This window comes from Xylocopa sonorina, chromosome 2 (assembly GCF_050948175.1).
Source record: "Xylocopa sonorina isolate GNS202 chromosome 2, iyXylSono1_principal, whole genome shotgun sequence".
Taxonomy (NCBI): Eukaryota; Metazoa; Arthropoda; class Insecta; order Hymenoptera; family Apidae; genus Xylocopa; species Xylocopa sonorina.
In genome coordinates, this window is record NC_135194.1 from 15,056,333 (window position 1) to 15,080,849 (window position 24,517).

Below are 24,517 nucleotides of genomic sequence, written 5' to 3' on the forward strand. Positions count from 1 at the left end.
GAGCGTGCAAGCGAAGATAGCTTCACATTCGGCGGGAAAAGTCAGAGGGTAATTGAACGGTGAATAAATAATTTATTTGCACGATACATTTCACATATCCGCGCGATGTTTTCCAGAGGATACGAGAACGATCAGAGGATTCCCAGATAGAGTAGAAAGGCGGCGAGGGACGAGCAGAAGAACATAGTGACCACCGCCGTCGCCGCCATCATCGCGTTCTTCTTCTTCCTGGACGACCGCGACAGCACCTGGAAGTTCTTATGGGACTGCGCAAAGCGAAGTATCGATCAACGACCACCTCTCTTCAGGAATCGATCGGTTGAAACGAATTCGCGCGAGAGAAATACGGGAGGACTGGTTTTAATTAATTGTAAAATACGATCGGCGATAGTTGAAAGACGTAATGAGCTAAGCTGCGATGCGCGTTCAAACGATTCGCGCGTGGTTAATCGCCGTCCGATGGGAGAGCAATTAACGGTATCGTTTCAGCGCGAATAAATAGAGGAGAGTTAATCTCGACACGCACTACCCTCGGCGAAATAAACGATTTGAACTCCGGGGTCGTACTCGTGGACGCGTCCGGGGTCTCTCCTATTGATCGCCGCCGTTTCAATGAATATTCTTCGCGCTTGCGATCTAATTATAACGCGGTATATGGGTTACCGGACAAACTCCCCTAATCAAACAGCCGGATATCGGGTTCTTACTTAAGTTCCAGCCTATTTACCATGATTTGCAGGCTCTGGGTCTTTTGTATTAGCTCGTCGAGCCTCTGGCCCCTGTCGATCAATTTCTGAACGCCATCCATCAGGGCTTTCCGAACCTCCGCCAGTTCACCCTCCAATTTTGGGATCATTTCCGGTTCCTGTTGATTGTATTCCTCCTGAAACAGTATTCTTATCATTATCATGGTTATCAGCGACTGTCGGCTGGTTTAATCGAATTTTCGCGTACGACTATCTTTTTAAGCGGCTGCGAGAAATCAACGATCGCCGGATCGGTCAGGTCTCTCGATAGATCGGCCAGGATGGGTAGCTCCCTGTAGACGCTCCTCAGCCTCTCCAGGAACACTTGAGAACAGGACTCCAAGTTGGCCGCTGACGAGGGGCAATCCGATTTCGAGGTTAGACAAGCGTAGTGCAGCTCGCCGATTAGCACGTGCACCGTGTATCTGCAGGAGAGTGGTATTTCCAAGGAGCGTTCTTCAGAAACTGCTATTTTATTCGAGGGATGGACAATTCGACCGATGATTACTCTTATTTATTATTATTTTTTTATTCAAGTCGATGAGATTTCGTGAGACATATCGTCCAAGGAAGTCTATCGAAATATACTCGAATCTCAATGCTTGGACGATACTTCTCAGCCACGAGGAAAGTTCGATTCGACCAATTCCGCGCGTGGAACGTGTTAAACGATTCGATTCAGAGAAACGCGCTTACTTGCCCCGATCAAGGCTGATCTTGTCGTTCTCCAGCGACTTCAGCCCGTCGACCGTGCTCAAAGCGATCGCCCTGTACGTTGGGTCCCGTTCCGGCGGGTAATCCGCCACGATCTTGCAGCCGGACTTCTCCCAGAACGCCACCAAAGCGTAGTGCACCTTTCTGCCCATCCTCCTCGAACGGATTTCGCACTAGTCCCGAATGCACACCCTCTTATGAACTTCGAACGACTACCAAACGTTCTATCATCCCCTGTACCTTCTCCAGTTGAATCGAAACGATCCTCTCAAGTGCCTCGCCCTCGAGATCGATCCCTCGTACAGTGGATGCCTCCAAAAATCGACGCCAGTCGACTTTGGCGAACGCAGACGGAGCACTCACGTCGTAGATCACGCCGGATCATTCGCGAACCGATCGACTGGACGTCCTGCCGAACACGGTGACCGTTCGCTGTTTACCAGCAGCCTTGCCGCGTATATCGCCGAATGAGTAATGAAAGAAACTCCGATAATGCTCGATAACGCGTAGATCGTGACCGTAGCTCGCAACCAAAGTCTCCTCTTCTTGCGGAGCTTCGTTCTTTCATCGCGAATCATCGCGTTCCACGATTAGATAGGGCAATGCGATATCTACACGTGCGTGTCTTCACTCCTTGTTAGTTTGAAAACGGTAGCTCAAGATGTACAAGTATCGTTGGATCTTTGAATCGTATGCTTGTCGTAGAGTGAAATCTGTGGTGAAACTGGTAGAATCGATGATCATAATGGAACCAATGAATGCATGGAAAGTACCATTCGTAATTAGTTTACACGATTTGTTGGCTTGATAAAGAGAGAAGGAATCTTGTTTACGAACGGTTTACTAGAACGTGCATATTATTAATCGAGTTACCGCGTATCTTCAGACGGATCGCGGTACATTAAATCTATCCGTTGGCTCGCGTTAATCGTGACCGATAATAGTTTCCAAAATACACTGGAACATTTTCGATAATTAAATGTTTTATGTAGATACGACGTTCCAGGTGAATATCGTGGTCTGTCGTCCCGCGTTCCTCTGGATGTACAATCGAAGGGAGGTCTATCGATCGAAGCCACGAGTCGAAAGCCATCGCTCGATGCTCCGCGCGTTTCCCTCGAACCAGTCGATGCTGTTCTCGATCTCTTCGATGGCGTTCCTTTTCGCGTTCTCCGTTACTTTCAGATGGGGCTCCTTCAGAAAGAATTGTCTCGTCTGTAAAAATAAATTGTCGAACAGGAACGTCGTCCCGATACGTTCTTTAGATTCGTTTTTGTTTTTTCTGTAGAGCGGAAAGAGTTACTTCTTGCAATTTCTGACGGTCTTTAAACGAGGACACGATGGAACAGACGATCCTTCCCAAGATATACTCGTTCGTCTCGTATTTTACTAGCAAGCGTTCCCATTTAGATCTGCGTGGGTATATAGGTGCGATACTTTAGATCGTGATAGCCGGATGGACGTTGTCTTTTATTTGGCGGTACGTCGATACCGTATGAAGTTCCACGCGATGTCCAATCCCGCGGGATTCGCCGCGATCCTGATCAGCAAGTCCGCGAAGTCCTGCTTGCGAATGAAACTCTCGTCCGTTGCCCTCTCGAGGTATCTGCAGTCGAAAGGATATCGAAACTGCTGTCAAGTAAACGTAATCTTGAATCTCGCAGGGTTTCAGGATATTCTCTAGCGTTTTACGAATGTATAAGGTAGCTTCGAAGGTGCGAGAAATAAAGGAATTAAATTTAGAATTCGAAGCCCTGTTCCGAACACAGTCGAGTTCTCCATTTCGATCGCGCAAACAAGAGCATCTACGTCGCCTCTATATTTCACGTTATATAGCCGATAAATTTATATTCTCCCATCGTGGAACGCCATAAATCCGGCGGGACTTCGACAAATTGGACAGCGACACGCGAGAAGATAACAGAGAGGCTCCGGGTACGTCGTAGGAGGCGGTGGTTCCCTGGCAATTAAGCTGGGCGAATGAATCGGCCGCTGACGAACCGATTAAGTGTATCTTTGTCCTGAACGGCAGTCATCCCGATCATCAGACGTTCCCTTTCCTGAGCGTCGGTCTCCCCAGCGAGTAGCCGCGACATACGCTCGAATATCGATCCGGCGTCGGTCGACAGCGTGGCGAGGCCTGTCGCACGGTATTATTAACGTGAACAACGAAACGCACGCGTAGGACGAAGGATATTTACTTCCCTCACCGTACGAATAAACGATGGACCGAATATCAGCTGGTAGCGTTGGCGCACCGCTATCCACGAAGAGGAAGTTCCTCAGCTTCCGTCCGGCTGTCTCCAAGCAGCGTTCGTGGCCCACGCTGCAAGCTGCGTTCAATATCAATACACGAAACTCTCTTGAAACGAATGGAAACACGATTTATGATCTAACGAGCTGTTGTTATTAGATTCTCTCGTTTAAGTAGATCTTGACTAACCTGCGAGCGAAGGAATCTCTCGCGTAAACGCGCCAGCCGACTTGCTGGTAAACTCTGTCGACGAGACTCCTCGCGTACGACTGTGGAAGAGTTTATACAGAAGGTAAGAAGCTGTGAGGTTATTTTTACTGATTATAATTGCGCAAGTTTCCACCTGGAAACGTGGAAGCAGGAAGGTTCCACCTAGAAGCCTGTTCATACGCCCAAACCACTCCGCAGCCACCACCCACGGTTGATAATCGTCCTCGTTCACCAGGTAAGAAGTTAAGTTCATGACTACCGAGTAGTTCAAGTCAACTTCCGCTAAGAGGAAGGCGTCGTGCAACAAGTCCGCTCTGTTCGTGGCGCTTAGGACCTGCGATCGTTTCGATGCGAAATTAATAGCCACGGGGTTCAACAAATAACGTAGGAAATAATCAACGACACGTACTCGATGATCGTCGATTAGTAGGTCGATGAAAGTAATCCAAGCATTTTCCGTGTAGTTTACTATGTAGTAGCCTATCGAGTTGTGGTTCAGTTTGATCCACTCTACCGACTTTTCCAGCGATAATTCCACTATAATGAAATCAATAAACATTGAGAAATTACACGTGAAAATTGTTTAGATGCGTTGCTATTACCGCAAGAAAAATTCGCGAGGAACCAGTCGAGTTTCACGCCATCCCTTCTGCTGGTTACGTATCTTATGGGAATCGTCCAGCTTCCGTCGCTAAAAATGAAGATAATTATCGAAACGAGAGAGATTTATTGTAAAAAGAAGTAGAGTTAAATATACTCGATCGTCTGATGGAATCGTCTGCTCGTCGCGAACCGGCGTTGAAGCAGTCGGAAGCCAGTACTGTCTCGGTGGACAGTGATCACCGGAAATCCGGGGAACCTCATCCAGCGGCCAACGTAGTCGACGATATCGACGGCGGCGTTCGTATTGTTGGCCAGGATCTCGAAAAGCTCGCGGGACTCCGCATTGCGAAACTGGTAGCTCCGTAAATACCGTCTAACGGCGAGAATAAAGTTGGAACTGGCAACCGCGTCCTCGAGCATCCGGATCACCGCCGCCGCCTATCGTTCAATTAATCAATTGCCTTCCCAAGCACGTTGCATCGAACTTTATCCCCGCGTACCTTTTGATAGGAGATCCGATCGAACGCCTCATCTATTTCCTCCAAATCCTCGACTCGTTTTACAACGGGGCGAGCGCGCAGTTTCACGTCGTGCCTCATGGAAACGTGTTTCGTGGACAGTGGAAAGGAATCCATCTGGTTCGAAGAAACAGGAAATTATAGAAGGTGAAATTGATTCGATACGGAACGATCGGTCGCGGGTTTTGAAAGCGATCGACCAGATTCCAATCCGGAAATAGAGAGTCTATCGCGACGTGCTCCATGTACGTGGCGAACCCCTCGTTCAGCCAGAGGTCGTTCCACCATTTCATGGTGACCAGATTCCCGAACCACATATGCGCCAATTCGTGAGCTATCGTCAAGCTGACGCGTTTCTTGTTCAAGCAAGAACTGTCGTTCTCGCTGTGCACCAGCTCCGTCTCGCGAAACGTGATCAGACCCCAATTCTCCATGGCCCCGGCCGTGAAATCGGGTACGCCGACCAAATCTGATGCGACAAGAAACGAGGAGACAACCGTGCAGGGATTTCGTAGCTTAACCTTGCGAATTACCGAGCTTTGGTAGCGGATAATCGATCTGGAATGTCTCTAAGTAATACTTCATCGCTCTAATCGTGACGTTTAGGGCGAACGTCACTTTGTGCTTGTATGTTGGTCGCACGCAGACGGAAACTGGAATTCTGCTACCATTCAGGAGATCCACGTTGGAGCCTAAGCACTCGAAGTCGCTGACGAGGAAGGCAACGAGGTACGTGGACATTGGTGGCGAAGGATCGAAGTACGCGATCGTTTTATCGCTATGCTTTTTCTCTGCCTCCATTTTCTGTACAGTGAAATGAATCAATTTTATTACTGGGCGTCGATTGACACGCTGTAACTTACTTTGATCGGCATGTTCGAAAGAGCGTGGAACAGGAAATTTTTGGAGTAGACGAGACGAATAACGAAAGTAGATTTAAAGCTTGGTTCGTCGAAGCAAGGGAACGCAGATCTGGCGTAAAAAGGCTCGAACTGTGACACTGCTAATTTTCTAAACGTGGGATGATTGTCACGGTGTTAATGTGTCATTGATAGTTTTTTAAATACCTAGTGGATTTACCTGATGGATTTATTGGCGTCCAGGTAAGTGCTTAAGTAGAAACCATTCATTTTTCCTTTTAGACTGCCATTAAAATTCATCTTCAAAAAGTACCACCCCAAAGAGATGTTTCTATCAGCTTTGACGACCAACATCTCACGTTTGCTCACGTAAGAGACGGCCAGTATTCTAATTTCTGTTTTCGACTTCGCTGCATACAATTTGATCGACGATACATATAAATCCTTCGAGTGCAGAATAATAGTGCTTCGATCCTTGAATAAAAGATTGTCACAATGCATAGTGAATCCGCGAGGAAGTTAAATCTCTTTTCGAATTAGAATCACGAACTTTTAATAATTCAAGATCGATACGGACGTTTCCGTGGAACTCGTCCTTTTTAAAGTCGGGCGAAATCTCGATTACGTATTTCCTGGGAACTACATCCTCTGGGAGGCGTTTCTCGATCTCTACGGGCTCATTGTAATACGGACTTGAATTACCCGGGGTAACATCGCGGCTGATCACACCGGAATCCTTCGTCTTCATTAAGACTATTGTAATTAAGATAAATCGCCAGATGGTCATTTCGCTTCCGGAACAAAGGTGCCTTGTTTCATGCATGGGCTTCCTTATCTTGTCAGGCAGCAGAGTTCAAGTTGAAAAACGAGTCTCTTTGCGTATTGAAACGATAACTTCTTAGCCTCCATAGAGTAGGATGAAGTATCTTTCAATAAAAGAGTTGAGTGATTTGTAATCGTAAGAATTGGTTAGATATGTCACGAAAACAAATTCCGGGCGTTACTTCAGTTCGAAGAGAAATGAGATATTAACGAGAAAAGCTAATATCGTCGTTTCGAAAAGATCCGCAGATCAATTTGTAGATAAAAAAGCGTTCTTTTAATAGCGTGACAATGACATGGAAACTATTTCGTGTCGTATATCGCGACAACAGTTTCCATTCAAGTACACTACTGTACTGTACTAAAGTGAAAGTAACCCAGAAGAGCGAGTGTGAACCGAGCTCGAAACAGTGAACCAATCAGAACATTCGCATTATCTTGCTAGCAGAGAGAATTTGTTGGGGAAGAGAAGGATGCGAAGAATTCAGTTTGCGGAGAGGGAAATGTATAAATCTTACATAACCCTGGAGACCGGTTAGTGCACAGTGAATTACCGTGCGATATACTTGACTGACAACGTGATTCTGATCCATTCATTTAAAAGGAAGAACGTGTGCGTGCAAAGAATTTACAAATCTGTAACAATGGCGAGCTACAAATTAACATACTTCAACGTGATGGGATTGGGGGAGCCCATCAGATTCCTTCTTAGTTACGGAGGCGTCGATTTCGAGGACGTTCGCATGACGCATCCTTCCGAAGAATGGATCAAACTGAAGCCAAGTATATCCGCAATTCTTTCGCTATTAAATCGATTAAAACCTGATAGGATTCGTAGATGAATTTGAACGTTTTTCCAGCGCTTCCATTCGGTCAACTACCCGTGTTGGAAATTAACGGCGAAGTTTACTCGCAAACGTTACCTATTTGCCGTTACCTGGCCAAACAGTTTAATCTGCTCGGCAAAACCGATTTGGATACGCTACAGATCGACTCGATCGCGATGGGTCTCCACGATTTCCGCCGGTGTAAATATTGATTTCTTCCTTGTGCGAATTAATTCTTTTCCAAGCGATACGCTATCGTAAATAATCCCACTACATTCGATTGTGCCACGTAATCATTTTTCTCTTCTCTTTTTAGTGACAATATCGAACTATTATAGGGAGCAAGATCCAGTTTTGAAGGCGAAGAAGAAAGTCGACGTAATGACGAACGTGATACCGTTTTACTTGGGCAGACTCGAACAACTGGCAAAGAACAACGGTGGATACTTGCATGGCGGTCAGGTGCGCGAGTTTTTTTACACGATCGTAAATTTCGATCACATGCGGAATTAATATTATTATTATTTTTTTAGCTGAGTTACGCTGATCTCTTTTTCGTGGCTATTGCGGATTCCATAAGTACGGCATACGAAGCAGAGATTACGAAAGACACACCGCATCTGAGGTCTTTAAAAGAAAAAGTTCTGGCGATTCCAAATATCAAGGCATGGGTGGAAAAACGACCAAAATTGGAATATTGATAATCCCGTATTTCTAATAACGTTTACGCGTGAAATAATGTATATCGTTAACCTACTGTGTACATCTTCTAAATACAACAGTACAAGAATCTTCATTTTTAGAACTGCATTCCAGTTATTGCACAAGATTGCAGTTTGAATCTGGCGCTAGAGCGAGCGGGACTGCTACCTTACCAGTCGCCGTTCATATCACGACAAAGTGTCACGAAAAAAGCAGTCATCGCGCGAAGTAAAGCGAAGAGATACGTAAGCGGTGCGATTGGAACGCAAATGAATTGAAATCGAAATTTGGAGCCGTTCGAAGTTGTTTCCGCGGTGGCTAACAAGTGGCCCGGTAACCCAGTTCGCCGTGGCGATCGATACGATCCATTTCGAAGCCCATTTCCGTTCGGTCGGAAAAATTGTTTAATCGCGAAAATGAGACCGTTCCGTCGTACGATTTTGGAGAAGGTTAGAGACTCTAATTGATTCGAGAGTAAGACAGTCGATTGTCCAGTACGGTCAGTGGCGCCTCCACTCGGTGAGAGGGTGGCGGCAGCTGGTGGCGGCGCGGCCAATCAACGGTCTCGAATGATCGGTGCGCGTGGAGGGATGCGCGACCGTCTCCTAGCCGCGGAGCCGTCAGTGTGCGCGCCGCGGAGAGCCAGACAGATAGACATCTTGTAGTAGAAATTAGCGGCGTGGTGTTTTCCACCGTGGGTGTCGGTGTCACGGTTTCGTGTCACTGTGCTCGTCATTACGGTGTCGTCGTCGTCGCCGTCGTCATCGTCGCCTTCGCCGTCGTCGTCGCCGCCGTCGCCACCACCGCCGTCGTCGTGGTCGTCGTCGTCGTCGTCGTCGTCGCCGCCGCCGTCGTCGTGGTCGTGGTCGTGGTCGTGGTCGTGGTCGTACTCTCCGTGTTCACGGCCGCGATCGTTGTCGCGCTCCTCCGGCTGATCGTCGTGCCCGTTAAAAGTCATCGTCTACACGGGTGTCGTTCAACGGAGGGCTCGTGTCGTGCTGCTCGTGTGGTGGTACCGCGGTTGCGAGACCCCTTGGTGCGGGCCGTGCAGCTCGCGTGGTCCAGCGATCCAGTTACTCGCCCCGCAAAAGGCGTTGGTGGTACCTTTTGTCGGGCCAGAGGGATAGACGAAGACAGAGACAGAGGGAGCGAGAAAGACCAGAAGAGGACGTACCGCTCGGAGCTAGTAAATATACGGGGAGCGAGAGGGACACGAGAGAATAATTTCTCACTCTGCGAACGCCCAATGAACAACGCTTCGGAGCCACCGATGTGCCGCACCGTGCGATAACTTCCGTCACCTCTCCGACCCCCCGTCTCCTCCCTCCCCTACTCCGTTGCGTGTGTATGTGTGTGTGCCGCGCCGGGCTCTCGAGGTGAAAATACCGCCCTCTCCTTCCACCCAACCCCCCGTTCGAGAGGAAGGTGCTACCTACCGCGCGAGTAACTACGGCTAGAGAAAGAAGAAAAAAAACCGTGACAGAGTGACATAGTGAGAGAGATAGTGGGAGAGAGAGAGAGAGAGAGAGAGAAGGAGAAAGAGAGAGAGAGAGAGAGAGAGAGAGAGAGGAACGATCCTGTGCGACCGGGGAAGAGGAAGAGTGAAATAGAGAAGAGCGAGAGGCCGGCGCCCACCCGTCAACCATCCTGATACAGCATGACCTCGAACAACTCGCAGAAGCTCTCCACGACGGAACGAGTGATCAAAAGTAAGTAAGATATAAACACTGGCCTTTCTAATCGCGTTTGTCACTGGTATAATTGTCGCCTACGATGTATGCGATGCCACCTTGGTTTTCGTACGTGCGTGTCAGTGTACGCGCGATCTTAACTTGTGTGTACCTATGCGGCCTCGTCTTTTCCGGTCACCTCGGTCGGTACGTCAGTGTGCTCTCGTATTTCTCGACGTCGCGTTTCTTTTTCCTCCCTGTCCTATTCGCTCCCACCGCGTGCACGATTCTTATCTATTCTACGATTACCCCAACGCCTCGCGTAGTGCGTCGTATCGTCGCGTTTCGAAAACGAACGGGAAATAACCAGGCACGTCAAAACACGTCGCGTGCCGTACAGGATTGATTTTCTTCGTAGCTTTGCGGCGCCATTGCTATCGACCTGCCAGCATTCTCATTGACCCTTCGAACCACGCTTTTCCACCCTGCCGTTCCTATCCACGATTCCCTGTGACCACGGGATTTCACGAACGGGCCAACAACTGGAATTCGGTTCCGTCCCATTGCCCAGCCGTTCCTCCGCAATTTTTCTTTCTCTACCTTGGGTACCTTTCTCCGTTTTGTTTCACGACGCGGGCCAACCTAACCTAATACGTGCTCGTTTTGCACATCAACCCCGCCTCCCCCGCCATGTTCTTGTCTGCAGAGCCGTGCAGCTCGCGCGGTTAGCCTCGTTTCCACGAGGTCGAGGAACGGAATCGTCTCGAGGACGCGGCACGCTGCTCTCGACGATTTCGCGTCTGGACGTCGTCGGTTCGAACAGCTGACCGGCTCGCGTGTACATGCTCTAATGCGTGTCCGATGTAAATACGCGTCTCGTAGCCAAAGAGCCGACGATTATCGTCAACATTTATTCCGCGGAGGTGTTGAAAGCTTGGTCCACTTCTTTCCCCTCTCGCTGCTACTGAAAAACAGACGCGATTTTTGGTCATCCATTTTTCTCCTCGCACGCGCCGTTGCATTTTCACGCGACCTTCTTTTTTTCCCCCCCCCGCAGAATAATTAATATCTCGGCCGGTGCTTACCGTCAGACGCAAAAAATGCGGTCAAACGTTGCGCTACGGAACTCGTCGATGCGTTCTCGTTTAAGGAGATCTCTGCAGTGACCTAAATTTTTCTTCCTCCCCTATTAAAATTGAATATCTCATCGAAATTTCAACGTTAACCAACCCCTCCGCGATACGGGCGGGAGTTTAAGGTCGTTCGCCCGAGCCCATCAAACGCGGTAGGGTTAATGGTTTCACGTTCTCCTTCGATCTCGATGCGTACTGCTCGCACAATGCCCGTTGTTGGGCGTATTTTCGTTCCCATTCTTCGCTCGAGGCACACGCTGATGTATTGTCCGCCGTTCGCCGATACAAGCATGCCCTTTTTAGCCGAGGAAGCATGCTGACCCACATTGCTGCCGAAAAGGGGAACTGGTTCAGGACGTACAGGTGGCACTTTAGGTCGTCGACCTTTATTGCGTGGCGCCCTCCGCGTGTTTTTCTTTCCCCCTCTGGACCCTGGTCCTGTAGTTTTCGCCACTCTAGTCTAACAATACGTATGCCTGTTCGTTTCGATCGCTGCTCCGACTGCTTCTTCGCTCGACGCTTTTGCTTAATATCCCACGCATACGTTTTTACAAAATTCATCGATCCTTTCGAACGATATTCGATCGATTTACCCATAGATACTTCCTTATTTCGATTGCGGATAAGTTCGAGAGGACTGGGATCGAGACGATCGATGCTTATCTTATCGTAATCGCGTGCGTATCGATGCGTGTTGGATTGAAAAGTTCGCGAACGCTCGTGGTTAAGGTAGATTTCACTTGGAAAACGTTTCGAGCCTGGTGTAGACGCGTAGAATTGACAAGTAGTCCCGCGTGAGATGAAATGGAGCAAAAATAGACGTCGCCGCGGTCATGCGTGCGGCCGCGAACTATCAACCACCGAATATAACTCATTGTCGTGACGGGAATATCGTAATTTGGAGGATCTCCAAGCTCAGCCGGCGATTAATGATTTTTATCCGACCCCTCGATAATCCGTCTCGCATTATTCATCGACGATGGCGCGGAGAGCCCCGGCATTTGTCCGTCATTCGTTCCTTCGATCTTTCCGCGGTGGTTCGCGAGCCGTTCGCATTAAATCGACTCCGATCCGACTATTAATTGCTCGGTATCCGCGTAACGGGCTCCGCGGTGAATCTCACGCGAATATTTCTAAACGAGTGCAATCTAATTTGCCCGAGAGGCAGCTCTGCACGGGGCAATATAGAAAAGACGGTCTATTTATAGCCGATCTTTCGAAGAATGCTAAATTTAAGAAGTTCTAAAATCGCTATTTCGCTTTCGAAGTTTGTCTACTTTCGAGCCTCCTTGAGTTACGCTGGTATTGGGACGATGGAAACGGCTCGTTGCGCGTTCAGGGTTAAGTTATACGTTGACTTCTATTTCTCGGTCGCGCATCGAGCCGCGTGCGCGCCGCTCGGTATGGAAATTGCGTTGTCACAACTGGCGCATCTGTCGCGATGGCCTGGAACTCGTGTGCCACCTTCTCTCCCGTCTGCCATTTTGCATTTGTTCACCGTGTTTGCTTTCTTACCGTCTTACGAGAATTATCCCCCCACCGTCGGCTATGCAAATTCGTCGTCGGAACGGGAACACTTTGTTTTCGCGTTTAACAGGACGCTGCGCGCGCGCGCGCCTCGAACGCCGTCGATGGCAGCTGTTCCCAGGTTGTTCACTGAACTTTGATGTTCCTTTTGAGTATTTACGTACGACGTGTACACGTGCGCGTGATCGCGGTTCAGCATCTCGCAGCAGCGAGGGGCTATAACTCAATTTTAGAGGATACTAGGCGCGATTGTGAGGCAGCCACGGTATGCGGTGACAGGGTGGTAATGTCGAATAACAAATTTCGTACGTTCACATTTATACAGACTTTGGCCCAGGCCCTTGGCACCATCCTATGAAACACGAAGCTAAGAAAACATTCCGTTCCCCACTCGCTGACCCATATGTCGAATATCGTGATACTATTGCTCGAAAGCAGTCGAGATCTTCTACGCCAACCCTAATTCGATCGCCATGGATCGCTACGGTGTGCCATTTTCGTTCACGATTCACTAAAGTGTACTAGAATCGTTCCGATAAAGAATTCAGCTGCGATTTCAGTCTCAATCGTATTGTCGTCGCGATCAGATCAGTTTGGAGGCAGCCGAACCTTTTTTCTCTTTCACCTCCGCTTTTATCCCTCGTTTCTCTCGGTGAAATACAGGGGGCGGAGAGAAAAATTGGACGTGGGAATATAAATAAACGGCCGGCACGAACGAAGGAATAAAAGGAGTTAGTTACGATGAAACGGTGTTTGGATTATTTCCGAAGGTGACGACAGGACTCACGATGTTTGACGCGCGCACCCCACCGCCGCGTCGTCAATTACGCTCGCGCAACAACCACTTTCTCCCCGTCGGACAATTACCGAATTTAAAAGGCATCGCGTTACACGGCTCTCGCGTTACCGAGCTAATATTTTTCCAGTCTAATTGCGTCTCCAGCCGGTCGCCGACTACCTCCGCCACCGCCCGCCACCCTCTCCAACCCCCTGAACACGATATTTCTGCACCGTTGAAATTCATACTGCCGCGAACGGTGGATCGTCACGGGGACGGGAGCCCGTCGTCGAACGATTCCGTCGATAATTGCCCGTTCGACGAATACGCGCCACTTAATTGGAGGCGTGACGCGGCGATTAGCGAAACCGAGAGTTGCGACGATTTTTCTAATCGACCGCCCAAAGTACCCCAACACTGACTCCGTTTGTATCGTCATTAGTGTCTCTGTCTAGAATTTAATTGCCAGAATTGCAGTCTCTTTTTTCCCCTGCTCCTCCTTTTCACTAATTTGTCATATTTTAATTGTATTCTCCATGTACCGTTCGCAATTTTCATTTTAATTGCGAAAGGAAACAATACGAAGCCACCGAAAGCATGTTGGCTGGCACAATTATACTTGCACGTTGCTCTTTCGAATCTACGTCAAAGGGAGGGAATACACTAGGTAATTACATTTTATTTGAACGCGACGGACGCCGGCTCAAGCCTTTCAAGCATCGCGGTGACCGTCCACTGACGAGCGTATTGTCTTCCGAGCGTTTTCGAGGCGGTCGTATCCAACTGTCCGTAATGAAATCATAGAGCTTAGTCGTTAACGACATTACGCGAGCCCGATTGCGAGATAATCGTTCTGTTCGCGCATGGACTTAAGTCGTGTCTCGATAATCCCGTTAAATAAATGAAGGAGTTAAAGGAACACCGATGGAAACGTACGAGTAACCCTTCGGATACGTTTCTCTTCAATTAACCCTGGAATCCGTTTTCTTCGATGAGAAATATGATATTTCAAAGTATCGCTCGATCGGGTTTTAAAATTTCTAGATACACCGTCGCGCGTTGGACGATGCGTGTATTTCTAGTAAGTTCACCGGAAATCTGGCCTCTGATAATAAAGATCACGTTCACCGGGTCGTTCTTTAGTGCCGAGAAAAATTGCATCCCCCTACCTCGCGATATTCCTGGCCCGATGCATTCTGATTGCATTAAATATGCAGAGTGTACGTGCACACTGCCGCCGCTCCTCTTTTCCCTCTTTTTCCCACCCCTGTCCCACGTTCGATCGTTCCTACCTACCGTCGCCCGTCCCCTTTTACCCCTTTGCTCGGGCTGTCTCACGGATTCACCTCCTTTTATACTCCCTTCCGGTTCTGACGAACTCTATAAATAATGGAGAAACGGTGAAGTACAAATTGCTCTTTATGGAAATTGACTTCATCGTTGTCGTTTACCTTCCCACCGTTTTCCCTCCTCGTTTCACCCGATATCGTCTTTTACTCCCCTCTCGGTGTCGGTTCGCTAGGGCAGAGAGCCGTTCGATCGGAAAAGAATTCTTCGCGAAACCGTGGGGTGGCTCTTCCAGTTCTCCGTTCGTTCGTTCCGTGCTTATTCCATTCGCGAACCTGTCGATACGTATTTTCTATGGGTGCCTCGCCAGTTTCCACGGTGGAAATTCAAGATACCCCTCGGAGGTTTATTACGCCAGTGAAATTAAGTACCGAAATGTTGATTCATGAAAACTTGATGGACATCAGATCCCTTTGCCGCGTAAATTAATTGAACACCCGTCATTTACTAATTACACGAAAAGAAGAGCGCAAAGGGGATGAAGAGGTGGTACCTGCTAGTATTTTTCCTGTACGCACCTCAAAGGGTGAACCATATCGCCTCTGCTGCTCTATGCTATCTTTAAAAATTCCAAAACAAGAAAAAGACTACGCGAAAACCAAGAGAACCAAGAAGGACCATTGAAAGGAAAAAAGAAAACGGCTAGTCAGTAGGGAAGAAAAACGAAACGCCTCTCTGGCGAAGCGTCGCGCATGCAAACAAACGGGATCGGCTAGGTTCGCGGCGCGGGTTCAATTGAAGGCAACTGGCAATGATCGAGAACTCGTGATCGCGAAAGTGATAAATGAATCACGGAGCGTGGCTCGCGGTGTGTAAATCCCTGCGATTTCGAAACGCGCTGCGGACCCGCTGACGATCCTTAGCGGTTCCCGTGCGATCGGTACCGGAGAACGACGCGCCTCAGCGCGAATATTAAACGCCGCGACGATGGCATCCCGTTCGTTAATCTGGGATTTGCATCATCCGGCGTAACGCGGCGTTCCTCAGCTGTACCGTTATTTATTAAAGACGGTGTAACGATTCCGCCGCGGTATAGATAACGAAGCGTTGTGTGTGTCATTATTTGCCAACGGTGGCGGTCTATAAATAATTTCATAGCTTCATAATGCCTGCCTTCGTAAGCTATTTTCGTTTGCTCGAGAGCGACTCGCCGATCGTTCCGCGACATCGCGATAGGATACCGCACAGGAACCAGGGGAGGCACCCTTTCGCCTCGTTGGCCACGTGCTCCTCGAGGAATGGCCCGCTCGTTCCGAGCGCTGCTCGAGCTCACCTCGAGTGCCGTTTCCGTCGTCTCGATCGACGATTTTTCCTACCTCCTGCCGTTTTTAGACCGATGACCGTAAAAAATGGTATCCGTCGAGGAGCAAGGCTCCAGGCGGCTTCGTGAACTCTGGCCAATTTATTCGTAGAGTCCGATTTTATGGCCGGCCACGAGTGTTTATGCAAATTTATATTTTTATGGACACGACTGGAGGGGGATGAGTTCAGGAAGTGGACGTTCCCGTTGCGCGCGTACAGAGACGCTAATTCGAACATCGAAATCGTTTCGAAGCGCAGCGTTACGAGGAGCAGCGACGGAGTTTCGCTCGAATACGTAAACAGAGGAATCTGAGCCAAAGAATTGACGTAATTACGCGTAACACTGGTAGAATCACACGTGCTGATTAGTCATCGAGGTAAGAACGATCGGCTTACCTTGTGCGTTCGCAGCCGCGGTGGGAACGATAACGGTGCGTCGGCTGGTCGCTCTTCTCCGCTCTCGTGCGAACGTAAGCGATAAAACGGGAGGATTAACGCGCGCAAACGAAGAGAACAAATGTTAATTACATTCGTCGCCGGCACGTGTTTGCCACCCACGTGGCGCCTGATAGGATCGCGAGGAGCCTCGAGGATCCCCCGTTTGTAATATCAAGAATGTGTCTCGGCACATGTGACCTAATTCCCTTGCTTAATGAATTCCACAACGCCTCTCCCTTTCTCGCTCCCCGTCCGATAGGAATACAGATGTCAAGAGGCGATATATAGGCGCTGTTTTATAAAATCCTATTAGCGTCGCGACGCAGACATTTATTATGGCTCTAGCTGGCGAATGAAAATAATGTGTTTCGGGTTAGCGGAGCGGTTTGTTATTCGCCGCGTATCTAAAATAGCGTGTTTGCCTCTCGATTGACATCTGAATAAATCCACTGAGACGAATTTTGATATCCGCTCGTTCGAACAATACGTCACGGTTGCCGAATAACACGAGGGAAGAACGAAAGTTGCGGTGGCTGGAAACGTATTCTTGGCAACCTGTTTAAAATAACGCGTCGGGCTCTGCAGAAATCGCGTTCTCTTATTTCTTAGACGCCACTGTCCATCGATTTATCGTTATTTCATTAGAAATTTGTTATACAGAACTTCACAAATTCTCAACCCACACGCGCAATCTCTTATTATCCTCATCATCCCCCAAGGAATATCGTCTGCTGGCAGTTAACTTCGATCTCTCGCCTCGTTCGCCAATAATCGAAACGTAGAAGAAAAAAAACCAGTAGAATACTAGAAGGGAGATCGAAAATTTCGAAGGTAAAGGGACGAGGCGTACGTTCGCGAAGGCGAATTTAATTACGCGGCCGTTGATCACCGAGTGACGTCAGAGCGGTCGAGCCTGACTCTGATGGGGTGCGCAAAAATGTTCGTGGCGAGGAAGCAGCGCGGTTCAAGGGAGCAGAGGGATCGGGTGTTACTCTAGTAGCACTTATATAGTGGCTAGTATAGCAAGCATAGGACGCAGTATAACCGGGTCCCGTGGTGGCTCGTGGCTCACGGCTGGGTGGAGTGTAATAATAGACGCAAACTCATTTGGCCGGTCGGCCAACTACATTTGGCTCGACCGTCGTCCACTGTTCGTTCGTTCGCTGCTCGTGTCGGGCCGGTGAAATTTTTGTTGACTTTGCGAAAGAACAAATAAACAGACACCGCCCCGATTGTTCTCGCGGCCGTTTCGCGCCTCGTCAACCCTCTCCCTCGCGTTGGTCGCAGCCACCCCAGACGCTTTCGTTCCCCGTTCTTATTAGAACCGGTTGCTCGACGATTTTTCGCACGCCTCCAGATCTTCGTTCAATTCGGGATTATTCTTCCAAGAGCCACGCCACTGCTCGTAACGAGCGATATCCGTTGAATCCGCTTCTTGGTCGACGAAGCGACGCTTCGTCGTGAGATCGAGCTTCCACTTCCGTGGACAAACGATCCGTCGATGTCCAGTCCTCGAGGGCCGTTCGATGGCACAAAAGAAGCCGGGCGAGGCTCGAGAGATATTTGGTAGGGTCGTAAGGGGTGAGGAAATCGCAGTCGTTCGCGGAAATTTACGGAATCGTCTCGAGCCAAGGGGCGAAAGAATGCGATTGGTGGTTCGAGTGGCGCACTTCCGACCGAGGGCCAGGGACCGTGATCGAGATTAACCCCGAAATCGAGGATCCTCTCCCCTGTCCGTTCGTATGGTCGAGTTCTACCTGCGATTTGCGAAGGGTGAACTCGGTTTGTCGAGACTGAAACTCGATCGATTCGACTGCTGGCTTACCGTTGCGAGATCTTATTAGAGTTTCTTGCGTGCTAACGGTATATTTGCAGGCGAATTACGCCTAATTAACAATATCTTGCTACCGTGCTATTATGCTCGTAAACAATGACTCATTATCGTTATCGTATTCGAGAGATAGAGTAGAAGGCGAAATTTAATCCACTCGCACCGATTGTTTAATGGGACAAGTTTTTCTGCACGGGATAATTTTATGACGAATTAGCCGTTCTCCGAGACGCAAGACGATAGTTATCGCAATTATCCCTGAATCGAGGACCCGGTTAACTCGTTTTAAGTCGTCGCGTTGTTCGATACGATTCGTAGCCCCAACTTTCGCGCTGGTTTACGTGGCAACGACGTGTCGCGGATTATCGAATGCTTAAGTAAATGGTCTTCGCGGAAGTCGTAGAAATTCTGCGCGAAACGGTAGAGCTGCGCGACGCGGTGTAACTCGCTCTAGAGCTGCCTCTATTCCACCCCTATTTTATCGTTCGCCGAAGAAATTGGACTGTTCGATGCACATTGTGTACAGAGTGCATAATTAATAAACTTTACCTTGGCCCTCGTTGTAGGCCACTTCGTAAGCCACTCGAAGATTCGCGAGCTTTCTCTCTCTCTCTCCCTCTCGACACATAGGGAACTTTCGAAACTACCCGGGACGCGTCCAAGTTCGTTAAGCCTATTTATTAAGTCTTCCTAGATTCCTCGAGACATCTCCGCAATTTGCATAACGTTTTCTCGATCGATTGGCAACCTCGCCAGCGGATGCTGAGGCGCTTACACGCCAGTCGCTGCATCGAACGCGTCACGGCTTCGAAAAATGATTCGATTGCGTGGGATCGCGATGGAAATCTGCACGACGAACGGAAAAAAAATCACGTTAACAATTTAGGAACAATTCAATTAGGCGCGCAGTTGGCGTGCAATTTTTACTTTTCAATCCACGACCCCCTGCCGATCGAACATCGCATCCAGAGTGAGAGAGAGAGAGAGAGAGAGAGAGAAAGAGAGAGAGAGAGAGAGAGAACGAGTTAAAGCCATATTGTTCCTGTGAAAGGCAAACTATGCACACCCACCGTTCTACCGTAACGATGGCGCGTTTCGCCACGATGTTGCCATTTACCATGGAAAACAAAGAGGATCGCGTGTGTCGCGGCCGAATAAATCGTTGGACCTGGGCGGCGGGGAGGGGTGTACAGGAAATTAAAACCCTCAATTAGTGCAACCTTGTAACCTTGTCAGCGAGTTCCTGCCGCCTCGAGAATCGATACGGCTCTCCCCTATAGATGCGCGAGTAGCGCGTCCGCCTTGTCAGATCCCGTTAGCGGCACCCGGGGGTTGCCCGGAGGGTGAAAAGGGGACGGCGGTGAGAATCGACTTTTCGATTTAATCACGTTGCATCGCTATCTTCCAATCGTTTCAGGAAGACAATTATTTAACGGACGGTTGCTCGGAGAAAAATGCCCACCCCCTCCTTTCATCCCCTTCCTTCCGCGCTCCTCCCATGCCCATCGACCGGCAAACTGAAACCGTCGATCGGCGATTTAACGAACCGAGCTGCTCGTCGGAGCAATTAAAAGAGAGGGATTGTTCGTCCGCTTTCTTGTTGGCTCGGTTAAGGGAGTCGTTCTGATATCAATTCAGAACGTAGGAAATTGAATCACGCCACTGGGTTGTTTCACAGTATCGTTGTTTCACTGTACGCGGAGTATGCGCTGTTTAATGAGATACGAGGATACCAGCGGAGACGAAGATGTATGCATCGGAAACAGTGCATCAATATCCAGGCGGCGGGATTAATAAAGGGAGAAGATGAATAGAAGACGCGCGCGATGCATAGATGGCTTCGTGCAACAAAGGTCGGAGTAATTCACGGTCCGAATGCTTGTGGGCTGGGCGTAAACGTTAACTCACGGATCAGGGAGCGGGACGACTGCGATGGATTTCCTCCGCTGGGGAATCCTCGGGGCCCGCTAAGAGGAACGACGACTAATCTTCGACGACCTCGCGCGACCCTCTCTTCATTTAGCGTGGCGTCGTTCGCAACGAAACCAGGCCATCGACGAAGGGCGCACGAATTCATTACGCGGCCCGCTTTTCGAACCCGACGGAATATATCTGATCGAACTCGCCTTGCTTCTCGTCCCTTCCTCGAATTTAATCTTCCTCCGGGTTCACGGGGTTCATTGCGCGTTCGCGACGCTACACGGTTCGTGATTGGGGTTGCGAGCTGCCTTTTTCCACGATTCTCTTTGCACACCGTCGAGAACGAAGGAGAAAAATCTGCTGCGGTCTGATGAAATTTTTTTTTTAGCGAATCTCGCAAGCTGAGGCGAAACATTTGTAAAGTACGACATTTTCGGAGCTAGTACGGTAAAATATGATACGTATAGAGGGTTGGTAGCGGATACGCTGCGCGATTACATTCACGAGACCAAGTATGATTTATAAATTTCGGTGGGACCAAACCAGACGCGATTCGTTCGCGAATAACTCACAATGTCCGCAGAGGAGACACCGAAAACCAGTTCCCAACGAGCCACTAATCGTTACCCTGCGCTCAGAGGACCGGAGGTCGTGTGTCAGAACAGCGGCCCTTCGTATTCACGCATCAACAGGTGAACGATCGTCCTCCATTTTCACCACTGTCCACATCCCTCGACCCTGCCCTCCATACCGAATACCAACTTCCCCAAACAAACAAAACAGACAGAACTACCCCCCAAAGTCACCCCGCGCCTCCTTGACGAGCCAATTATCCCGTCCCCTAAAGTATCCCCCCCAAAACAAAAACACGACGAGGGTGAAGAGCGCGTATAAAGAAAGAGACAGAACGTAGGTTCGACAGGAAGAGAGAGAGAGAGCGTGGATCGTGCTCGAGGGAGGAGAGCAGTGGCGAAGCAAGGGGTGAAGAGAGACAGAGAGAGAGTGTGTGAGAAAGAGAGAAAGAGAGAGGCGGGGCACCGTGGCCAGATCAATACACTCGGCCAACCCCGTAGTAACGCATAGAATACCTTATTCATAACATACCGGCGTGTCCGGTGTTTTCTTTCAACCCCCCAACCACCCTCGTTCAGCGGCGCGCGGCCAGTCTGTATTAAAGCATGCAGCTTGAAAGAGGCCGGGGGTTAAAAGAGATAACTGGTCCGGCTGATGCGAGCCTGTGGGGATCAACCCTTTACCCACGTTGCTCCTCGCTTTTTCGTCTCGCAGAGCGACTCTCTGTTCTTGACTTGGCTCGACTCTCCGCGTGGGAAAATGTCGAGGTTGTCGACGACGGAAGGCCACGCCAGCGGTTCCAACGCGATTTATTAGACGAAAGATTACCTTCGAATCGTACTTTCAGCGTGACACTTCATCTTTCACGAAGAATTTCGGGGAGGATCATAGTTATAGGTCTGCAATCGATTCGGTTGTTGTCCACGATCCATCCGTTCACCAACACAGTGTATCGCGGAGTCCAGCTCTTCGAAAATATATACGAAACTACCCCAACGGCTAATCACGGCTGTACAACAAACGGAAAGCCTCCGAACCGCGGTCGGAACCGCAGAGTCAATCTACCAGTTGTAAATAAATCGAGCCGGTAACAACCGAATCTTTTCATCCGTCCATCCTGCCGCCATCTTTCTTTAGTGATATTTAAAGCGATCGATAGCTGACCTTTCAAACTATGTATACGGGTAGTATTATTAATTTGTACGGTCAACTAAGCTGAAAGCTAAGCGGTCGGAATATTACACGGGAGGATTTATTAATAGCCCGACAATCGCGAGAATAGAAATATCGAAGTAATCAAGCCACGGACGATCGTTCAACCGCGTCGTTTAAATAATGAAACAGCGATTCATCGCGCTCGACGCGTATCCCACGGTGATTGGCGCTTGTTAAACAATATTTCCCCGGCTACGGTGACCAGTTGCCGGTTGATTAATCGCACGCTCCGCGGCGAAGGTAGCCGGCTTCTCTCGTCCCGATGCGCTTCGCTTATGAAACTTTTAATTATGCGCGCGTCCGCCCCGCCGAACAAAGTCTACGCGATGTTATCTCGTGCAGTAGTCCTTCGTTTATTTATACACCTCCGTCACGTTCCGTACCCGCGGACCGTTCCTCGTCGAAACTTTTAACCGGTCCTTCCTCTCTCGGTGGAGTCGTAGACGCGCCTTCTCGAGAAGCCTCTCTGTTCACGACGAAGAAATACCTTCTCGAAGAATTCGGGCTCCGCTTCTTATAGTTTACGTTTACGAGATTAGTTTCTTCTTCGCGCAGTTTCCCTCCGCTTAGAGTGCGGCACGTTTCTTTTCTTTTTCTTTTTATGAGACTTTCGCCAATTATTTTTAAATCCACCAACTTTCTGGTTTCCTTTTAATCCCCTTTGGTTCGCTGGAAAAGTCGATCCATCCACGATGGCGATTTTTTATACCGAAACGAGCATCGAAATTTCCATTTGAAATTAGGCGGCTTAATTTATTGGTGAGATGCGTCGAAGAAGCAAGGGCCTTGTTAAAATTTAAATTTGTTGCCCGAGGTGCTGGAATTTTAAGGCTACCCCTGCTCCCTCGTCCCCTTCAACAAACCCCGTAACTTCGTATCTATTTTCTCTTCTGCTCATTACGCAAAAGAGTTACTCCTTCATGAATTATTAATCGTCGTTCCTCTATATTGAATAAAAAAATCGGAGCAACGCCGCGACCCTCGTCCGCGGATTCCTCGAGCCCCGGCGGTAGCGGGCTGATTTGCCTAATTCTAGTATTCCTCCAGCTCGAACTTCGACTTTACGACCCCTTCGCGTCGGTGTTTATCCAGAAACTGGCGGATAGTATCGCGTGGAAAATTGAAACAGGCTTCTCCCATTTCCTCCTCGACGTTTACTCGAACATTATTCGAATTCTTTCCTCTCCATTGCTGCGTTGTTCTCCGATATCGAATTGTTCCCTGAACACTCTTCGCGCACGATCGATCGATCCATCGAATTGAATTTTTTTAGTAAGAATTATTAAAAATACTCGATCGTAATTATCTTATCGAGTGTAGTGAATGAAATTTCCACGCTGTAAGTGTCGTTCGAATCGAAAGGGAGTACTAGATCCATCTTGTGGACGTCCCGTTCGTGAACGAACTAGGGCGACGTTTCGACAAGGGGGGATGCAAATGGGAAATCTGAGAAACGGAGGCGAAGTCACGTCCTCGTATCGTAAACCTGGATGCAGCCGTGGAGAAACGGCGAGCGAGTCGTCGTTTCCGAGTGAAATGGACTCGAACGATCGGGATTAAACGCGGAAAGATTCTGCTGATCTTATTCCACCGCCGCTGGGGACGAAACGGAGAGTCCTCCGCGAAGCTTTTCACCCTCCGCGTGAAATGTCAGGAGGACGATACGCGTCGAAAGAACGGGCTATTGAACGTTACGATATCGTTATTAAAGTCATCATCGTCATCGTGCTCGTCGCGACCAATCTCACTTTTATACCCGCAATAACCGTTCCCCCTAAAGCTGCTTTAAACCTTCCTCTCCGTCATTCACGAGCGGTTCACGTCGCCCCTCTTCGTTTTGTCTTTCCTCGTTTTCTGTTTCGAGAGAGCCGGGGACGAAGAGCCAGATAAAAAGCGTAGTGTATGGTTGGCTATAAATTCCTGTCGCCGTACACTTCTGCGACGCCGTTAAAATCGTGGGGATTTCTTTATCAACCCTCTCCATCTCTCGCGTTATGTCTTTTATCGAGCATTTCGGTGGATCGTATCAACGTCGTCGTTCCCCGTGGACGGAGGGGGGAGGGAAAAAATCGCCGGGGAATTGGACCAAGTTTCGATCCAAGTTTTCGCGAATGCCTCTCGTTTAGTACAGAATAAACCAGTTCAACTCTCCGTACGGGGTAACCCAGTTCGTAGGAGAATACGCGCGTGCATGTGAATTTAGTTTACTAATTTCTGATGATGCTCGCCAAGTTCTCGATGCGGCTGGGAAACGGTCTCCAGTTACTCGTATCTAGTTACTTGGAAGTCGTTCCTTTGGCAGCTTTCTTGAGGCGAACAACTTTCCAACATGGACGCGGGTCCGACCGATCCCGGGCCGCGTCTCCCCTGGGCACTTGTCCCGCTTTGTTTGGCTTAATTGCGCTAACTAGCATTCGCGTCTATTTATAGTCGCAACCATTTGTGACTACTGCGAGGGCAAATAAGTTAGACCGTTTCCGGAACGCCGCTCGAATTTTCCGCGGACGCGAAACGCAGGGGATCGTCG

At 49.1% G+C, this 24,517-nt stretch overlaps 4 protein-coding genes across 9 annotated transcripts in view; 2 read left to right on the top strand and 2 right to left on the bottom strand.

Annotated features, from left to right (window-relative positions):
* Positions 1-52: 52 nt before the first annotated feature.
* LOC143432849 (uncharacterized) lies at positions 53-1,640 on the bottom strand. 2 transcript variants are annotated; one of them, XM_076909780.1, is made up of 4 exons: positions 1,447-1,640; positions 955-1,211; positions 728-883; positions 53-266 (listed from the first exon to the last, which is right to left on the bottom strand). In XM_076909780.1, exons 1-4 carry the CDS (start codon positions 1,610-1,612, stop codon positions 132-134), a joined length of 714 nt encoding a protein of 237 aa, XP_076765895.1. In that variant the 5' UTR covers positions 1,613-1,640; the 3' UTR covers positions 53-131. The 2 variants fall into 2 exon arrangements, with proteins under 2 accessions (XP_076765895.1, XP_076765896.1); XM_076909781.1 differs by having other exon boundaries at positions 955-1,171; positions 1,443-1,640.
* Positions 1,641-2,522: 882 nt separating this feature from the next.
* Positions 2,523-6,692, bottom strand: LOC143433318 (glutamyl aminopeptidase). The gene is made up of 16 exons (XM_076910615.1): positions 6,456-6,692; positions 6,126-6,379; positions 5,909-6,056; positions 5,579-5,849; positions 5,246-5,514; positions 5,028-5,162; positions 4,682-4,965; positions 4,527-4,615; positions 4,334-4,461; positions 4,058-4,258; positions 3,904-3,983; positions 3,671-3,822; positions 3,462-3,600; positions 2,953-3,066; positions 2,764-2,872; positions 2,523-2,675 (listed from the first exon to the last, which is right to left on the bottom strand). Exons 1-16 carry the CDS (start codon positions 6,690-6,692, stop codon positions 2,523-2,525), a joined length of 2,763 nt encoding a protein of 920 aa, XP_076766730.1.
* Positions 6,693-7,355: 663 nt separating this feature from the next.
* On the top strand, positions 7,356-8,255 carry Gsts4 (glutathione S-transferase S4). The gene is made up of 4 exons (XM_076909699.1): positions 7,356-7,510; positions 7,588-7,755; positions 7,871-8,016; positions 8,088-8,255. Exons 1-4 carry the CDS (start codon positions 7,372-7,374, stop codon positions 8,253-8,255), a joined length of 621 nt encoding a protein of 206 aa, XP_076765814.1. The 5' UTR covers positions 7,356-7,371.
* A 1,191-nt stretch (positions 8,256-9,446) lies between these two features.
* The window catches only part of LOC143433023 (serine/threonine-protein phosphatase 2B catalytic subunit 3), a 122,294-nt gene continuing 107,223 nt past the window's right edge, over positions 9,447-24,517 (top strand). For 3 of the 5 annotated variants that reach the window (XM_076910123.1, XM_076910124.1, XM_076910125.1), the window contains exon 1: positions 9,447-9,965. In XM_076910123.1, the coding sequence (XP_076766238.1) occupies positions 9,914-9,965 (52 nt within the window). In that variant the 5' untranslated portion in view covers positions 9,447-9,913. The remainder of the gene's footprint in view (positions 9,966-24,517) is intronic. The other 2 variants (XM_076910121.1, XM_076910122.1) reach the window with 2 other exon arrangements.

Excerpts from the sequence above, each read along its gene's own strand:
- Gsts4 (XM_076909699.1), top strand. The coding sequence starts at position 7,372 with ATGGCGAGCTACAAATTAACATACTTCAACGTGATGGGATTGGGGGAG. Across the intron at positions 7,756-7,870 it reads TCTCCACGATTTCCGCCGGT|TGACAATATCGAACTATTAT; the intron begins GTAAATATTGAT and ends TTCTCTTTTTAG. Across the intron at positions 8,017-8,087 it reads GATACTTGCATGGCGGTCAG|CTGAGTTACGCTGATCTCTT; the intron begins GTGCGCGAGTTT and ends TTATTTTTTTAG.
- LOC143433318 (XM_076910615.1), bottom strand. The coding sequence starts at position 6,692 with ATGACCATCTGGCGATTTATCTTAATTACAATAGTCTTAATGAAGACG. Across the intron at positions 5,163-5,245 it reads TATTTCCGGATTGGAATCTG|ATGGATTCCTTTCCACTGTC; the intron begins GTCGATCGCTTT and ends TCTTCGAACCAG. Across the intron at positions 4,616-4,681 it reads CGATTCCATCAGACGATCGA|CGACGGAAGCTGGACGATTC; the intron begins GTATATTTAACT and ends CTTCATTTTTAG.
- LOC143432849 (XM_076909780.1), bottom strand. The coding sequence starts at position 1,612 with ATGGGCAGAAAGGTGCACTACGCTTTGGTGGCGTTCTGGGAGAAGTCC. Across the intron at positions 1,212-1,446 it reads CAAGATCAGCCTTGATCGGG|TTTCTGAAGAACGCTCCTTG; the intron begins GCAAGTAAGCGC and ends ATAAAATAGCAG. Across the intron at positions 267-727 it reads CCCAGAGCCTGCAAATCATG|TCCCATAAGAACTTCCAGGT; the intron begins GTAAATAGGCTG and ends CGCTTTGCGCAG.